We start from the raw sequence: 16897 nt of genomic DNA, 5'->3' as shown, positions 1-16897 counted from the left end.
ACGTTTCTTGCGTTGCTGCACACTTTGCCAGTTTTGTTTCCTTGTTTATAGGTTTGTTTGCTTTTATAAATTCCTGGAGCCAAGTTTAAACCAATTTAAACCATTTTAGCTAGCTGTTGAAATTTCCATCAATCCTTTATGTGTAAGATAGTTGTTAATGGGGACTCAGCTACAGGCTGTAAGGGAAGTGCTCAGGATCCCCTTTTTGTTAGAGAATGTATGATACCAATCCTGATAGGGCTATAAATGTTTCTAAGATATGTCTAGATATGTCGCATCTCAGCAAATAATTAGTGCTTAGAACGGTTCAAAGAAAAGTTAGATCGTGACATTTCTTTTGCCGTTTTTAGCGCAGACAAGTTTTATTCTCATTTAAGAGTCATTTGAGGGCTGTAAAGCGTAGGACATTTCCAAGACTGATGAAAGAGAGAATAACTTCTTAGTGGAAATCTCTTACAGAAGAAAGCACTAACTGGTACAAACCCCAAATTTTGGTATTTTTTAAGACACTTAGGAGGCTAGGGCTGTCATGGAAACGGTAGAAAGGGGTGCTCATCTCAGACGTCTCTTACTCAGAGGGCGCCGCTGACCTGATACACACAAAGGTCCAAATTTGAAAATTTGACCTCACGCCCTGAAGTCGAAACCAGCTCATGACCCTTTCCCTTTGTTCATTTTAATACATTAGTAAAATTATTCTGCCAAATATGACAGTAGTCATTACTGTAATTTTGCCCACAAAGTGAACAAGAGTTTTTCGGTGCAATTTTGCATTGTTTGAGTGTGAAACTTGGTCATTCGTGAACTCCAGCAATCGGCAGCAAAGTTCACGACAATAAAATCCCTACGTTTTGCCGCAGTTTCCATCTAAAGGAATCGAGAAGTACATTTCTCCATTTCAGTCTGCAGGATCTTTAAATCGCAGCGTAAAGACCAAGACTATGCTGGAAGAACTATCCTTTCCATAATTGTGCTGTTATGTGTGGCTGTAATGATATTATTATTTATATTATATTATTTGAAAGTGAAGAATGATCATCGCAGTAAATTTTTCAATTTAAGCAATTGGAAAGAAGAAGCCTGAAAAAATCAGGGCTTCAACGGAATTCGAACCCGTGACCTCCGCGAATACCGTTGCGATGCACTACCAACTGAGCTATGAAGCCACACATTGGGAGCGATGTCAATTAATTGAGTTCATGTTGAACTGCGGTCGCGGAGGTCACGGGTTCGAATTCCGTTGAAGCCCTGATGTTTTCAGGCTTCTTCTTTCCAATTGTTTAAATTGGAAAATTTACTGCGATGATCATTCTTCACTTTCATCTACAACCGCAGTTCAAATATGAATTATTCCATATATACTTCAAATCATTATATTATTTATTCTCCAAACCTACTTACTGGGGATATAGATTTTCATCGTTCCAAGGGTTGTTCTAATTCTGCCGAATAGTGTTGTGATCTTCGAAATCAATTGCAAATTTGTTCAAGAATTTCGGGTCAGGAATGTGAAAGGCAGAAATCATAAGTTTGACAATTTGCAACCATACACCACTTTTATTGTAATTTTACCTCGCTTCCACAGCAGTTAAGATTAAAAAAGACAACATTATCGGGAATCAAGGGAATGACTTGCTCTACAATACCAAGGGTACTATAAGCCAAATACCTTTTACTCTAGCCAAGTTTGATCATTAATATATTTCCATGGTAAAAATAAAGAAAATAGCACCAACGTTAGTTCAGTCGGATTTTTTCTGGCAGAGAATACTTGGGGCGTACTTAAGTTGGGCTTCTTTCAGGGAGCACCCTATGTCATTCCACTTTCCCTGTCTGCTTCCCGCGCCAAACATGTTGCTACAGTACTCGCTATTCGGACTACCCGGTTCCCCACTTCCCCAAGCAGAATAGTGGCCCGTCAGTGGAGAGTCGTCAATCCAATACATCTTTTTGTTGGATTTTCGGGTGATACCAAGCCACACGCCCCAATCTGTGATTGTCTTCTGCTTCTTCACCAGGTCAAAGATAAAGTTATTTTCCTCAGCTGACCTGATTATGGCGAGGTCTCCTCCCAGATTCTGGCAAGTTCTCCTAGCGTCGCTCCACTTCAGTGTTGGAATGTTGATGATGAGGAAACATGACTTTCCATGAAGAACCCAGCCTTGTGGACAAGCAGTCCTGGTGACTGAACCTGATGAAAACAACGTGAAGTTAAAAGTTACGAAGATGTAATCAAAGCTAGGAACGAGATTAATTTAACGCCAGACCAAAATTTGAACCGCTTATGGACTAAAGACAATTCACCTTTGTCAGACAAAGAGTCGAGTTTGGCTTTGATATCAGTCAATAATTTTCGTTCAATCTTCCCGCAGCACGAGTTGTGGATGTTAAACGTTTGATCAGCTCGCCGCATTGTTTTACCACCAAACGCCGCTTTCAAGCGGGTATATTTAGCTTTGCTTTTGCTAGAGCCAGTCGTCGACTGCACCAGGATGCAAAAGATTAAAATGAAGCTCGATTTGCGAAACATTTTTGAAAATCTCTCAGTTTAAAATCAGTTACTGACTTATCGGTCCAAGCCTGAAGTTTGACTGCCACTTTAGCGAAATGATGTATCACTTATGAAGGACGAGAAAGAGAAAGGTTACGTGTACAAACAATGAAACAAGAAAAAGAATCAAGTCGTGTTATTGTAAACAGTTCGGTGAAAAGTAGCGCAAAATATTTTGAAGAACCTTGTGATATAAATTTACAGATATCTATATCATCTATTCTATACTGCTTCCTCTAATTTTTCTACATGTGTATTATTTAATTCTTTCATTTCAATATCGTATTCCATGCTGACCGACCATTCATTTTTAATCAGTCGGATGTTCATACATTTTATGAATGTATCGAATAAGTCAACAATAACAGAGCCGTTCTAGTTTTGACTTACAGCAATTGGTTGTCATAGTTAAAATAACCTATCTTGTTCAATTATTCGTTCACAAGGAATAAGTTGGGGAGATCAAAACATCATCAAAATCACTGATAACAGACTCTTTCGGTAACGCGAGAGAAAAGTTGAACCTCGAAGTGCTGCGTTTGCAGTCGCAATAAATTGATACGGCGGTACTAAATAAACGTTACTTAGGAAACGTCTGCGGTCTCCCACAAAAGGCAGGGAAAACGCTGCGAAAATTATGTCATTTTATCCTTTTCGGACGAGAAAATAAGGCTTTTGCGCGCGTCGCTCAAAACAAAGGTAAGCGGAAGTTGTTCCGATGAGAGAAATAAAAGTTTGGTAATTTTAGGTACACACACTTTTTTCACGCTTTATTGTTGTATTGCGAGGCTACTGTGTTTAGACAATTAATACTGCTGCATTAAACCAACACCTCAGCAGATTCGTTTATTTGGCCATGCACCTAATGACAGCGATCCATTGTTTGATGAAGTGTGCTATGTTAAAAACTGTGACAGGAAAAATGGCAGATGCGTTCAAATTATTACAAGGAAATGATTAAGATTCAGTGTTTCATTCGTCTTATTTGTATAGTTTCTAGGGACGCATGCACTATCAAAATTTGAAACGATACTTGAAAGCCCCGCTCGCTTTCGGATAATTTTGGAAGGATTGTTTTATTCGTTAAATAATACTTCCTCTTTCCATCGAAGGGGATAAGAAAAAAAGCCATTTCATGTTAGTTTTGAGGTGACTGATAAATCTCAGGTAAGTCGATAGAATGTGGTATTACTTATCCTACTTATCCTTATTGACATAATTTCCAATATAATTTAGGATATTCTTGTTTCCCACTCAATCAAGAGAATTTCAACCAATAAATACAAAGGAATGATGATCTTCTTACGTTTGGTTCCCGTTTTAAGACAGCAGTCCGTTTAAGTTTGATTTCCCTTGGCAAAATGGACATGCCGATGCGCCATTAACTGCTCGGCCGGCTGGCATTATGGAATGGCGTTTCTTGTTCTTTTTCTTTCGTTTTTCCGAACTTTCTTCTTTCATTCCTTTACAGCGTCAACTTAAATAATTTGAATACTTGCCCTGTTTATTTGTAAGCAATTGCAAACTCGCCTCGTTGTTGTAATTGGTCAAAACTGATCACGTGAGACAATCGTGTCCATGGGTGAACTATTTTAGTTAAGACATTCAGAGACCGTTTAAGTGAAGTAGCTAATGAATCGCAGCTTCTTTCTACAACTTTGTAGATGAATAAATAAAGGATTTGACCTTCCATGTGAATTTCAGCTAGAATATTGCGTGAAGAAGTACTTCGCAAGATGTTCTCTTCTTCATCTCAATATATCGACTATTTCATCACTTTTACTGCCTGACATCACGACAAAAATGTGGCCTCTTTTTAGTCGGTACAGGGTTCTCCATGGGAGGCGCGGTGGCCTCATGGTTAGTGCTCTCGTTTCCGGATCGAACGGTCCGGGTTCGACCCCTGGGCGGGGACATTGTGTTGTGTTTTTGGGCAAGACACTTTACTCTCACAGTGCCTCTCTCCACCCAGGTGTATAAATGAGTTCCGGGGAACTGGGGGGTAACCCTGCGATGGACTAGCATCCCATCCAGGGGCGAGTAGAAATACTCCTAGTCAATTCATGCTGGAGAAACCGGGATAAGCTCCGGCTTAGTGGGCCGCTTGGTTCGTATGCAGGATTTGCCTTTACAGGGCTCTCCACGCATCCGCCTTGTATACTAACCCGCCTTTGGGGTGCCGTCAATCCAGTAACCAGGGTAATAGGCTGCGGGAAGATACTGCACGCAAATCTATGTTACGATTCTTTCAATGCCAACATTTTTGCAAATCAATAACTAAACTACGGTTGACTAAAAGCAGAGGTACATTGTGCACAATGTTCAGTCACTGCCTCTATAAGTAACACACCAAATAAGCAAATTTCATCAATCCTATTTTTTTCATTTTCAGACTTGCATTGCAACCTGGAACGCAGTTAAACAATGCTTCATAAATACTTGAAATTAAGTGTTTAAGGGGCTCAGTCACGGTTTGCGGATATTGGAAAGTTTAGCCTCAATTTTTCAAATTCGTCGTTTGTAATCCGTGTTCATCTTCTCCATCCTTAGCCATTCTTATTCCTTTATGGTTTATCATTATCTCGTTGGTGTTTTTCTATCTTCTTAACCTGTTATTTTCAGGTTTCCTACCATTTAAAGGTAATTTTGTATGTGGCCAAAATAACTCAAAATACCGTGACTGAGCTCCTTTAAGAGCGAACGAAACCCTAGAACAAAAATCACTCAATGCAGCCTGCTAGATTGTTCTTTTAAATTGAAGAGTCCTAGAAAGTGAAACCGTCATTTAGCGAGACTTTCAGCTGTTTCTTCAAGTCATACACTAGTGTGAAAGTCAAAGCCAGATTTTCTGTCTATGCGTTTGAATCATGTGGGACCTCAGGTGCAATGTCTCCAGTTCAGGATAACTATGTAAAATTGATATAAAATGCATGACGCATCGTGCAGAATGTATCCACCGAGGAGCGAAGGGGGGGGGGGGGGGGAGTAAGGCCTATAATGGGGATTAACCCTCATACCCTTCATTCATTCTAGCTAAACTGGTTGTTTATTCGCCTGTTACAGGGAAATAAGACTCATTTCTGAAGCAAAATTTTCGTTTATTTTTCCGCGTTGTAGGAAAAAAGTTATGTGTTAGCTTTTCCCAACGTCGTAGTTAGGAAGATCCCCAACAAGCTGAATAAACTTTCTCCGTTTGGATATCCGCCTCGTTTTCATGCTCTCGTACCGAGGCTTACCCGAGCGGTCCGCCAGTTGCAATAATTTTGTTTTGTGTTTCACAGATATTATGTTGTGTTTCACAAATATCATGCTGTGTTGGGCAAATATTTGTTGCGTTTCTCTAAATTTTTGTTGTGTTTCACAAATATTGACTCGTATTTCAAAAATGTTGTGCTGTGTTTGTTGAGTTTGCAGATATGGGCGACTGTAGAAAAAACACCGAACAGAGAACGGCAAACGCACAGATGTCACGCACCATAGAAGTCGTGTATCATATCATTTTTCACTGATATGATTGTTGTGGACAGGCCCCGTTCTACCTTGTGCGAGATATACTAGCACTCGACTAACGTAAAGGAGCATAAAGCAAAAAATACGCACTCAACATATAGCATCAACCCCATTTTAAACGCGGGTTTGCAAAAAGGAACATGTGCGTGTGTATCAAAATAGCTCCACACTGCAGATCAGCCATCGAGTGCTTAGAAATCTAGAAAAAATGGCGTAAAGAAACACAAAATAACGAGGTGGAGTTTCAAACACATAAGGATCAAAACATACATTACGCCATTGGCTAGCTGTTATAGCCAATAGAAACCAGGCTCTTTCGATCCGTCACAAGGATGCACACCATGGAAGTTTGTGCAAAGCCGCACTGTGTGTACGAGTTGCGCTAGCAACCACAGACGTACAGAGTATTTTAGAAATACCGGCAACTGATCGATGAGATCATATGGAGGGTCGAAACCATGGTCTTGCCTGAACTAGGCCGAACAACAGGGACCTTAAGATACGAAGACGGGAAGGCCAGGACGGGAACGGGAGTGCACGCGGCGAACTTTCGCGGGTCCCGTCGTGTCGCCAAAGGCAAAATGATTAACATGAGTATTTTCGCAAAGGACGGCGACTTCAATAACTTGAACTTCGTAAAAGCTATTCAAAAAAGCAATGACATCCTTTCGACTAAAGAGATTGTAGAAATCTTATCCTATTAAGCTTAAACGATGGTGAACAGTCGATGCTGAATTTATTCTTCTTTATGAGCGAAGCAATCATCTCTGTCAGTATTGAATAAAGAAACCAGAATTTCCGTATGAAAAAATTAAGCGAACAATCTGATCTGATCGACCTGCTTCAAATGGCTTTTTACCACCACAGCGTTTGAGAATCCTGTCGCCAAAGAATCTGGACTTTGGGTGAACATTTCAATTTCCTTCTGTAATTGTAACAAGCGTTATAAAAATAAAACAAACACTACATCAAGTTCCGGGTAGTAGATATATAAAAAAACCACCAACATTAGTTTGAAAATTAAATGTGCTTTTTATTTGCTCGATAGATGCTTTCATGGCACTCATTCTTACAACATTTTAGCGACTGTACTTACACTGATGTATTCTCAATGCATACAGTTTGTATTTCGTTTTGAACTTGTACACCCGTGACAGCGACTGAACAGTGACTGGAACACACACGAAAAGACAAGGAATATTTTTATTGACATCTTGTTTTCGTATTTCAGCACAGTATTTCTGTACTACAATCACGAAAAATGTGAGCCTCGTAAACATTCTCATCAATATACCTGAAAATAAGGTCGATTGGTACATTTGTCAGGGCAAAATAAGAGCAAAATACTCACGTTTTCGATAAGATGGCAAGTCGGGCAAAGGCGTCCTCGACGAGGCGAAGACGGCCTCGTACTGAGGGCTATTGTTTTAGGCTGAATTTTAATATATCGAAATTGGTCATTTAACAAGGGGTTTTGTGGTAAATATCGACAGGAGCAACATCAAATTAGTTTTGTTGAAAGTAAATGTTTCAGAGCGGAAAACAACACGATGTACAAACCTGCGACGATACAAACGGCAACATTAAACGCAAGAAGGACTTCCGCTGGCGATCATGACCTAGCAACTATTACACTTATTGAAATGTTTATTCCAGCCGTCTGTCTGTCCTTTATGATCATAGCGGGGACGTTTTATCGCAGCCTGTATTTCCTCATTGCTTACATTCGACTGTGCCAAATACGGACACCACGTCAGACGTCTTTCCTGGACCATCTCGTTTGCACGCTAATTATTGAAGACAAATTGACCCGGCACCCGCACTGCTAGGCAATTTTTCTGATCCGAAAGAACATTAATGCCCCGTCCACACGTAACCGGACATTTTTGAATCCGCAACATTTTCTTTTCGGATTAAAAAATTTCCCCGTCCACACGCAGCGTACTCAAATCGAATTCGCCTGCCCACGCGCATCCGATGGTATCCGGATTCACTCTAGAGAAACTAGGTCTACACGTTGTGTCGCCATATTGGTTGATTGTTCGGTAAGATTGCTACGTCATCGGATTCGGAACTATCCGGATTCGCCGTCCACACGTTATCAGATTCGTTGCGGATTTGTATTTTTCCACTCTGGAGAGCGGATTAAAAAAAATCCGGATTCGCTGCCGAATTCGCCCGGTGCGTGTGAACGGAAGCCGTATCCGGACAGAAAAATTTGCGGATTCAAAAATATCCGGATACTTGTTGACGGGGCTTTTAAATGTTTCCAAAATCAAGGAAAAAAATCTGTAACGCGTCGCACCTGCCAAAAACGAGAAATCGATGTAAACAAGGGGTTTGCACAAGTGCTAAAATTAAATTTAGGTTAAAGCTTCGATCGCCTCTAACTTGCATGTCGTTCTACACATCAGCGAAAAAAAAAAAAAGAGAGACCAGCGAGCTGAGGAATCACTTTCTTTTTCCTTGTAGCTCGTAGCGTGACGTTAAAAATATAATTTTCGCGGGAAAATTCATGCTAACTAATGGTGAGGATTTGGCGAGTGTTTGAAATGTCTACATAGGTTAATAACGATGTCACAGCTAAAATGTTGTATCCTGCAGTCCAGTTAACTACTTATTTGTAGATCTTTCAGTAAATCATGGGTAGCAATCGCAGAAAATCGGAATAAAGTGATATTGTTCGCTAAACATTTGGCGGGAAATATTTCTGACTGATGATTTTTATTGGACTTTTCGAGTCGAACTACTCCAATCTGCCCGTAGATACCATTTTAAACTAAACTGGACATTAATAGGAGTGAAAAAGACTACTAGAAAATGTTTTTGTGTGGAAATAAAGTGGCGCACTTTTGAAGAACGACTGGCTGAAAATGGCTAAAATTTGGGTCACGCTCATTAACGATGCGGCGACGATATTTGGCACCTCGTGAAAAGCCGTAGAATTAAGTGAAAGACCTGTAATATATCTCAGTCAACTAATAAGGAAACAAATATTATCGCACGGAAGTAAGAGTTTCTGGAATTTGTGATAAGTATCTCTTAAACTCACCTAAAGTGGCCCGTAATTTCGGTCATTTTAGACCGCTTGAGACGCCAAAATCATGATGTGGTGACATCTCGAAGAAAATCGAATGCTTACCTAGGCAAGCGTCATGGCTGTCAATCTTTTCGGATAGCTTTTATACTGTGAACCTGAAGATGAATGTAAACGGCCGACCTCGATCTTTTGATCGTGCCCGGTTTTCTCCGACAATGGCACCTAAATAAGAAAAAAACATTCACGGCGTTTAACAATTTACAAGCAAGTACACATCCATTTAAATTTTACTCCAGACAAACGGGAATTCAGAGGAAAAGAGAAAATGATCGTGATCAGTCAAGCTAATGACTTGCCCAACAATAGGAAACGACTGAATGCCTTACAACAAAACCAAGTTTGATTTTAATACAATTCTATGGCAAAATGGAGAAAATAACAGCATGGCTAGTTCAGTTGGATTGCTTCTGGCAAAGAATACTTGGGGCGTACTTTAGCTGGGCTTCTTTCAGGGAGCATGATAAGTCATTCCACTTTCCCTGTCTGCTTCCCGCGCCAAACATGTTGCTACAGTACTCGTTATTCGGACTACTCGGTTCTCCTCTTGCCCACGCGGAGTAATGACCTTCCAGTGGAGTGTCGTCAACCCAGTTGAACTTGTTGTCAGACTGTCGGGTTAAACCAAGCCACACGCCCCAATCTGTGATTGTCTTCTGCTTCTTTACCAGGTCAAAGATAAAGTTATTTTCCTCAGCTGACATGATTATGGCGAGGTCTCCTCCCAGATTCTGGCAGGTTCTTCTAGCATCGCTCCATTTCAGGGTTGGGATGTTGATGACGAGGAAACAAGACTTTCCACGAACATCCCAGCCTTCTGGGCAAGCAGGTCTAGTGACTGAAAATCAAGTGAAAATGAGATTATATTAATGAAGATCTGAAGACAGGAAAGAGATCTATCTTACCTTGGTTATGGGCTTTGTTTAGAGTTATAAAGCAATTTACCTTTATCAGACAATGAGTCTATTTTGGCTTTGATATCGGCAAGCAGTTTTCGTTCAATATTTCCGAGGCCCCAGTTGTTGATGTTAAACGTTTGTTCAGCTAGCTGTGGTGTTGTGTCATCCAGAACTGATGTTAAACTAGCCTTATTAACTTTATCGCTGGCAGAGACAGTCACCAGGAAGCAAAAGAACAAACAGAAGCACGTTTGTTTGGGCAGCATTTCGAAAATCACCAAATTTACAGGTACTGACTGATGCAAGTCCAAAGATGTGACTGTGGCTTTAGTGCAATGATGTATATCACTTAAAAACAAGAAGAAGAAGCAGAAAAAAAGAAAAAGATGCAAGAAACCAGCAGTAAACCAACACGTCAAAGGACTCGTTGACGTGGCCTTACGCCCAAACGACAGCGATTCATTGTTAGCAGAAGTGTGTCGTGTTGATAACTGTGACAGCAAAATGGCATATCATAAGTTGAAACTATTAAAAGGAATTGCCTTGTTTGCACAGTTGCCAGGAACGCATAGTCAGATATTTCAGTTGAAAACCAGCTCGCGTTTCTCGATTGTTTTTGAAGGCTTGTTTTATTGCTCAAGTGTGTGGAGGCGCAGTGGCCTCATGGTTAGTGCGCTCGTCTCCGGATCGAGCGGTGCGGGTTCGAGCCCTGGCCCGGGACGTTGTGTTGTGTTCTTGAGCAAGACACTTCACTCTCACAGTGCCTCTCTCTACCCAGGTGTATAAATGGGTACCGGCGAATTTAATGCTGCGGGGTGACCTGCTATAGACTGGCATTCCAACCAGTGGGGGAAGAGATACTCCTAGTCGCTTCATGCCACCGAAACCGGAGATGGGCCACTTTGCTGGCGGATGTAGACTTCAACTTTACCTCTTTTACCTTCTCTGTTACAAATCCCTATACATCCGTTTTGTTTTAAATTTCTTAATTCTTTTAAACCCTTTTTTCAATCCTTTTTCTTTTTAAATCCTATATATAGTGCTGTCCACGTCAAGTAAAATTCGTGTCACCGGAGGGATCCTCCTGGGATTCCCACAGCCGAGAATAATTAAAAAAAAACTTGACAGGTATTGTCATGGAAATATGGCTTATATCGGGGATTAACTCTCGCACCCTCTGTCCCCTCTAGCTAAATTCATGCATTGTTTTACCGACTACAGAGAAATAAGACTCATTTTTGAAGCATATATTTTTCCTATTTTTCTGCGCTGTAGGAAAAAAAGTGTATATGTTTTGCTTTCTCCTAGCTTGATGGCTAAGAAGATCCCCAGCAAGCTAAATAAACTTTTCAAGTTTCCCAGCCAGCTGAGTAAAACCGTTAGTTTATTCAGCAAATATTGCACTAGATCAGCCCTCACTTGTATTAAACAACTGAGTGGATAGTGTGTCTCAGCCCATTTTGTCTGGATTTTGATCCATAATAATAATTTCAATGACCAATAATTTTTCAATAATTTCAATCCGAAATAATAATTTCAATGATTTCAAGCATAATTTCCCAAGAGAAAAGCTATTTAGTATTAAAAGAAACAGTTGGGTGGACTTGTTCATCTATAAGCAACTGTCAACTTGGGTAGCGCTGCTCATTGTTAACAATTCCTTTTCATGATTCATGACCAATTTTTCCTTTGTCTTCCTCACTAACTCACTTTTGGGGAGTATTAAACTCATCACCCGACTTTCTGCGAACGTCATGACAAACATCCAAAATTGGGACTGCGCGTTTTGCTGACTTGCCTGTAGGTGTTGTTCATCCGCTCTTATTGTGTTGAGGTCTTTCGGCCAAACAAGCCAGTTCTTCGAGTGTCACAAGCTGCGACAAGAGCATTAAAATACATACAAACGATTAGATTAACTTAGCACAAGAAGTTCAATTTGCTGCGTTACCGCGCACAAATTTTCTCGGCATTAGGCGTTTGAAATCATCATTTAGTTCATAGGTACTGGCGGAGGTTTACCCACGAAAATCATAGTGAATAAACTTCGTACTGATTCTAAATGGAGCCAACCAGGAGCACGAACGACAAAATTTCACCGTGAAAAAAAATATCTTTTGTCCAATCAGCAACGCAAACGACGAAATTTCAATAATGATGAATGAACGTACTGAAGAGAACGTCATCCGAGAGCCGTTGCACAAAACCCCGCATGCTTTGAAAAATGGCCGAGGGAAGGTTTGCTTCTGTTTGCTCAGTTATTTTAGAACAAGAAAACAAGAATACCGCCCAAGAAACTGAACGAGATGTAAGATTGCGTGAGAGATTTTTGAAAACGAAGGACGAAGTTAAGAAAATTGAAGACATTTCAGCCGTTGAGCTGAATGAATACATTGGCCAATTTATCATCTCCGTCCGCACTAAAGATGGCACCGAGTACGAGCTTCGAAGCTTAATTGCCAGCTTGGAACGACACTTGAAGAAAAAGGGCTATTCTGCCAGCATAATCAACGACTTGGTCTTTGGGAAAACCAGAAAGTTCTTCAATACAAGCAAAAACGGCTAAAGAAGCAAGGAAAAGGGAATAAACCCAACGCATCGGTAGCTTTGACAAGCGAAGAGTACGACAAGGGTTTGCACGGTATTTGTAGTCCCGAAACACTTTTAAACACGTTCTGGCTAAACAACACTCTTCACTTTGGACTCCGTGGGTGAAAAGGACATCGTGATATGTGCTGGTGAGTGTAAAGCTACACAAAACGGCAAGCGGAGTGGAGTATAATTGGAGTTTAATGCAAGACAGACAAAACCTAGAACTGGATCAGTCTACAGCGATGACAGAGCTGTGCCACCGAAAATGCTTGCGACCGACGGAACTGAAAGAGACCCTGTCGCGGTTTACAAAGTTTTTTTGCCAGGAAGAGACCTGAGGAAATGAATTAAGACGATGGTCTCTTTTACCTGGCCGTAGACAACAACACTTCAAAGGCAGACTCACTCGCAAGTAAAGGCTGGTTTAAGTCCGGCGCTGCTGGCGTTAACAAACGCAATGGTTCAATGAAGACAATGGCTCAGAAGGTAGGAATTCAAAACGACAGGCTTCTAGACATTTGACTTAATTGATATATGATGAACACAGTAAGTTTTGTAAATTTTATAAGCTTTCATTAACTGAGTTGTTGTTGAGTGATTTTTAAACTATTTTTTACGTTTTTCATCGCCCCATTTGTGCAATTTGTCTACCAAATACTACACGAAAAAATATTAGTAGCTATGAAATAAACACATTACAGCATGGAAAACGTTTTGTACGATTTTTATTCACTCGATGATACGTATCAGGAAACTCGACTCGTGAATAAAAATCGTACGCTCGCATTTTCCATGAAGTAATCTCTATTTCATCTCCATGATGTGTTTTGTGCCACCTTAAGTTTAAAAGTGTGAAATATGCAATGATGTTGTCTACTTCTTTTCAACCAAGATTTAACATGATCTCATATTATTCATCCCAGCCAAATAAATATTTTCCATCTTACATGTATTGCCACTCTTTGAACTTGCCACTGCCTTTAAACCAGTTTTAAACCGGTTTAGCTAAAGCGTATTGAGAACTTATTTTATCCAGTATGTGTAAGACATCTGTTTACAGGGACAAAAGTGTAGTTTTACCGTAATCTCCGTTCAGACGTACGTTACTTCATTTCAAGTGAGATCTTTGAATCGCAACCAACAGACCAATACTGGTTGATCTGTACATGTAATTATACATATTTTAAGGTGATTTTTTATTATTTTCGAAACTGCTTATACGAAATTTCGTTTTTCCTCAAATTTTAATCATCCCATTGGTTGTTATAATTCTTGACCCCCGTATAAATGGTGTCAAGGTACTTGATCTTCCAAATGCAAACCAATTTTTTTTCATGACTATGTACGCTCATTCTTGACCTTGGTGTATAAATAAGCGAACAATTATTCTTGTCACAAGGTCTGAAAAATTTTGTAAACGAAGCTTTCGACTGTATCGCACAGTCTTCATCAGCGATTAAAGTGAGCTCACGTTGTCACGTGAATGCAAATTGTTTAATCACGTGACAACAGATGGTCAAAAATGGCGGGAAGATCACAGCCCCGCCTCTGTTCAGTGTTGGGCGTTGACGTCTGATATGGCTGGCCTCCTTGATTTTCCTTTTGATATATACCAACTCTTTATCAAGAATCTTGACTCCTTCCCAGTCGATCTCGTGGTTGGCTTAAGACTGGTGTTCCCGAATTGCAGATGTTGTTTGTTTCTGATGTTCACCCAGTCGCTTCTCCAGAGTTCTCGCTGTCTCGCCAGTGTAATGTAACCACGAATATCGACTGGGAAGGAGTCAAGATTCTTGATAAAGAGTCGGTAGATATCAAAAGGAAAATCAAGGAGGCCATTCATATCAGACGTCAACGCCCAACACTGAACAGAGACGGGGGCTATGATCTTCCCACCAGTTTTGACCATCTGTTGTCACGTGATTAAACAATTTGCATTCACGTGACAACGTGAGCTCACTTTAATCGCTGATGAAGACTGTGCGATACAGTCGAAAGCTTCGTTTACAAAATTTTTCAGACCTTGTGACAAGAATAATTGTTTGTTTAATTTTTTTCAAACAGTTTGGTTCAAGAATTTTAAATAGGAAAAGAATCACAGCATTTAACAATTTGCAAGCAAGTACACTTTTATTTTAATTTTACGTCAATTACACAGCAGTTTAGGCAAAAAGACAAAATGATCGTGATCAATCAAGCTAATGACTTGCCCAACAATAACAAGCGCCTTTTAACCCAGCCAAGTTTGATTTTAAGATAGATCGACGGTAAAAGAGGAAATAGTAGCTTCGTTAGTTCAGTTGAACTGTTTCTGGCAGAGAATACTTGGGGCGTACTTAAGAGAGTGTCTCTGTAAGAGCGGTCCGGTCGATTTTGCTTGAGACACAGATTTAGCTCATTTCTTGTGTGTTGTAAGACATTCATGTATCTATACTAAAACCACAATCCGTTTGATCGGATCTCTTTATTTTTCAGAGTTTTACGGAAACTAAATTTCAATCGAGCGAAGGCCTGTCGTGACACTTTTTAAGACTTAAATTTGAGACAACTTTGGAGGACAATTTACAAAAAACTACGGGACTCAGCAAAGAACAAATACCACAGCCATGTATGTTAACTGTGTCTTATCCATCGAGGCGACTTTCGTGAACATCACGTTTCAATCAAGAAAACAGGAAGACTTTGGTGACACCTTATCGGTTCGCTTAAGTCACACACGCGAAAACCGATCAAATTCAAAGTAAAGTTTTGAAAAAGTGAGGCGTTCTTAACCGATCCAACTAACATAGCTAGGAAGTAGATGCCATAGAAAAGGTAACCACAGGAAAAAACTTTGCGGCCCGACTTTTACTAAAACTTTATAACTCCGTGAACGTACCTAATTTTCGGCAATCTCCAAGTTTGGCCGTCCATTTTGAGGGACTTGTCAACATGAAGCGTAGCAGATATAAATCGAGCAGGTAGATCTAAAACCGTCAGAAATACATACGAAAGCATTCAAATGAACTTTACTTTCAATTCGAGCGGCAAAATTTGAAATTGTTCGTTAAACTTACCATTCCTACATCCCCATGCGACCATTTCTTCCAACAATTCAAACAGTACAACTAGTGTTCGAATTCCTCTCGTCGATTCCACCGTAAGAAATAACCTGTGCCACCTAAGCTTCTACTCAAATGTGAAGTACGAATCAAATAACATAACTGCTTCACCTTCGAGGCAATATCACGCTGGAATTTTGATTTTCTGATCGACAAGGCCAAGGACGGTGATCAGGAAGTGATCGCCATGTTTACTTCATAAACGTGACCGCTGACCAGCCGCTGAGTGAAAACAATACGGCGCGGGGCGGGGTGGGTGGCGGGCTTATTGTCATAAGATATTTGAATACATGCTAAAAAAGCTTTAGGACTCTCAGTCTAAACAGTGAAGGCGTGCTTCGTCGTGCAGACAACTTTTATTTTATTCTCATAACTTTTTCCTTTAAATTAGAGCTGGTATTAATTAATAGAGTTATTCAAATATTTTTAACCTGCAACTTGTGGGTACCCATATGACTTTTGTGCTTGGCGGAACTGATTAATCCTCGTCAACCGATAAGATGTCTTCGTTCAAATAATGATCACCTGCGACTGCACATACCGGTGTTTAGGACAAAGACCTACGGGGGACGCGCTTTTTCATCTTGTGCGCCAGCACTGTGGAATAGCCTCCCACTTGATGTGAGAAGTGCCCCATCAGTGGATACGTTTAAAACTAAGCTTAAAACGTTTTTGTTTAATAATGATCTTTAGTATTTTTATAATGAATTTTAGTATCTTATGATGAATTTTAGTATTTAATGAATTTTACTATTTTATCATCCATTGTAATTTAATATATTTTCCTTATATTGGTTTCGTTATCGTTTTTCTCATTTTATTCTGTAAGAGCATTGAGATTTTTTAATGTAATGCGCTAGAAATAAATTATTATTATTATTATTATTATTATTATTAAAGTGCCTTTTCTTCCAGAACCTTTTATTTATACCCCATTACACGGAATGGCACTATACTTAGAACGTTTGTCCTAAATCAATTTTTGCTGTTCCCAAGAATGTATGCATAATCATTGCTTTATACATAGCTGACTCTAAAATATGATTTTCCATAATAGTGACCAATGTCATTTATCTATGGTGTTAATAAAACTAGTATTGTACAATTTTTAGCGTTGTCCATTTTTAAGCGCGACATACAATTGTCAAGT

General features: G+C 39.9%; 2 protein-coding genes and 1 pseudogene across 3 annotated transcripts in view; 1 reads left to right on the top strand and 2 right to left on the bottom strand.

The window, feature by feature from the left end:
- Positions 1 to 932: 932 nt before the first annotated feature.
- Positions 933 to 2755, bottom strand: LOC145485394 (perlucin-like protein). The gene is made up of 2 exons (XM_081464062.1): positions 2305 to 2755; positions 933 to 2191 (listed from the first exon to the last, which is right to left on the bottom strand). Exons 1-2 carry the CDS (start codon positions 2528 to 2530, stop codon positions 1743 to 1745), a joined length of 675 nt encoding a protein of 224 aa, XP_081320188.1. The 5' UTR covers positions 2531 to 2755; the 3' UTR covers positions 933 to 1742.
- Positions 2756 to 8536: 5781 nt separating this feature from the next.
- On the bottom strand, positions 8537 to 10945 carry LOC145485393 (perlucin-like protein). The gene is made up of 2 exons (XM_081464061.1): positions 10104 to 10945; positions 8537 to 9996 (listed from the first exon to the last, which is right to left on the bottom strand). Exons 1-2 carry the CDS (start codon positions 10321 to 10323, stop codon positions 9554 to 9556), a joined length of 663 nt encoding a protein of 220 aa, XP_081320187.1. The 5' UTR covers positions 10324 to 10945; the 3' UTR covers positions 8537 to 9553.
- A 1169-nt stretch (positions 10946 to 12114) lies between these two features.
- LOC145485230 (uncharacterized protein KIAA1958-like) overlaps positions 12115 to 16897 on the top strand; it is an 8527-nt pseudogene continuing 3744 nt past the window's right edge. The window contains exon 1 of the transcript XR_014049156.1: positions 12115 to 13132. The product of XR_014049156.1 is annotated as an uncharacterized protein KIAA1958-like (transcript). The remainder of the gene's footprint in view (positions 13133 to 16897) is intronic.

This window comes from Orbicella franksi, chromosome 4 (assembly GCF_964199315.1).
Source record: "Orbicella franksi chromosome 4, jaOrbFran1.1, whole genome shotgun sequence".
Taxonomy (NCBI): Eukaryota; Metazoa; Cnidaria; class Anthozoa; order Scleractinia; family Merulinidae; genus Orbicella; species Orbicella franksi.
Note: the sequence above shows the minus strand (reverse complement) of the source record. Positions and strands in the feature narration are given on the sequence as shown.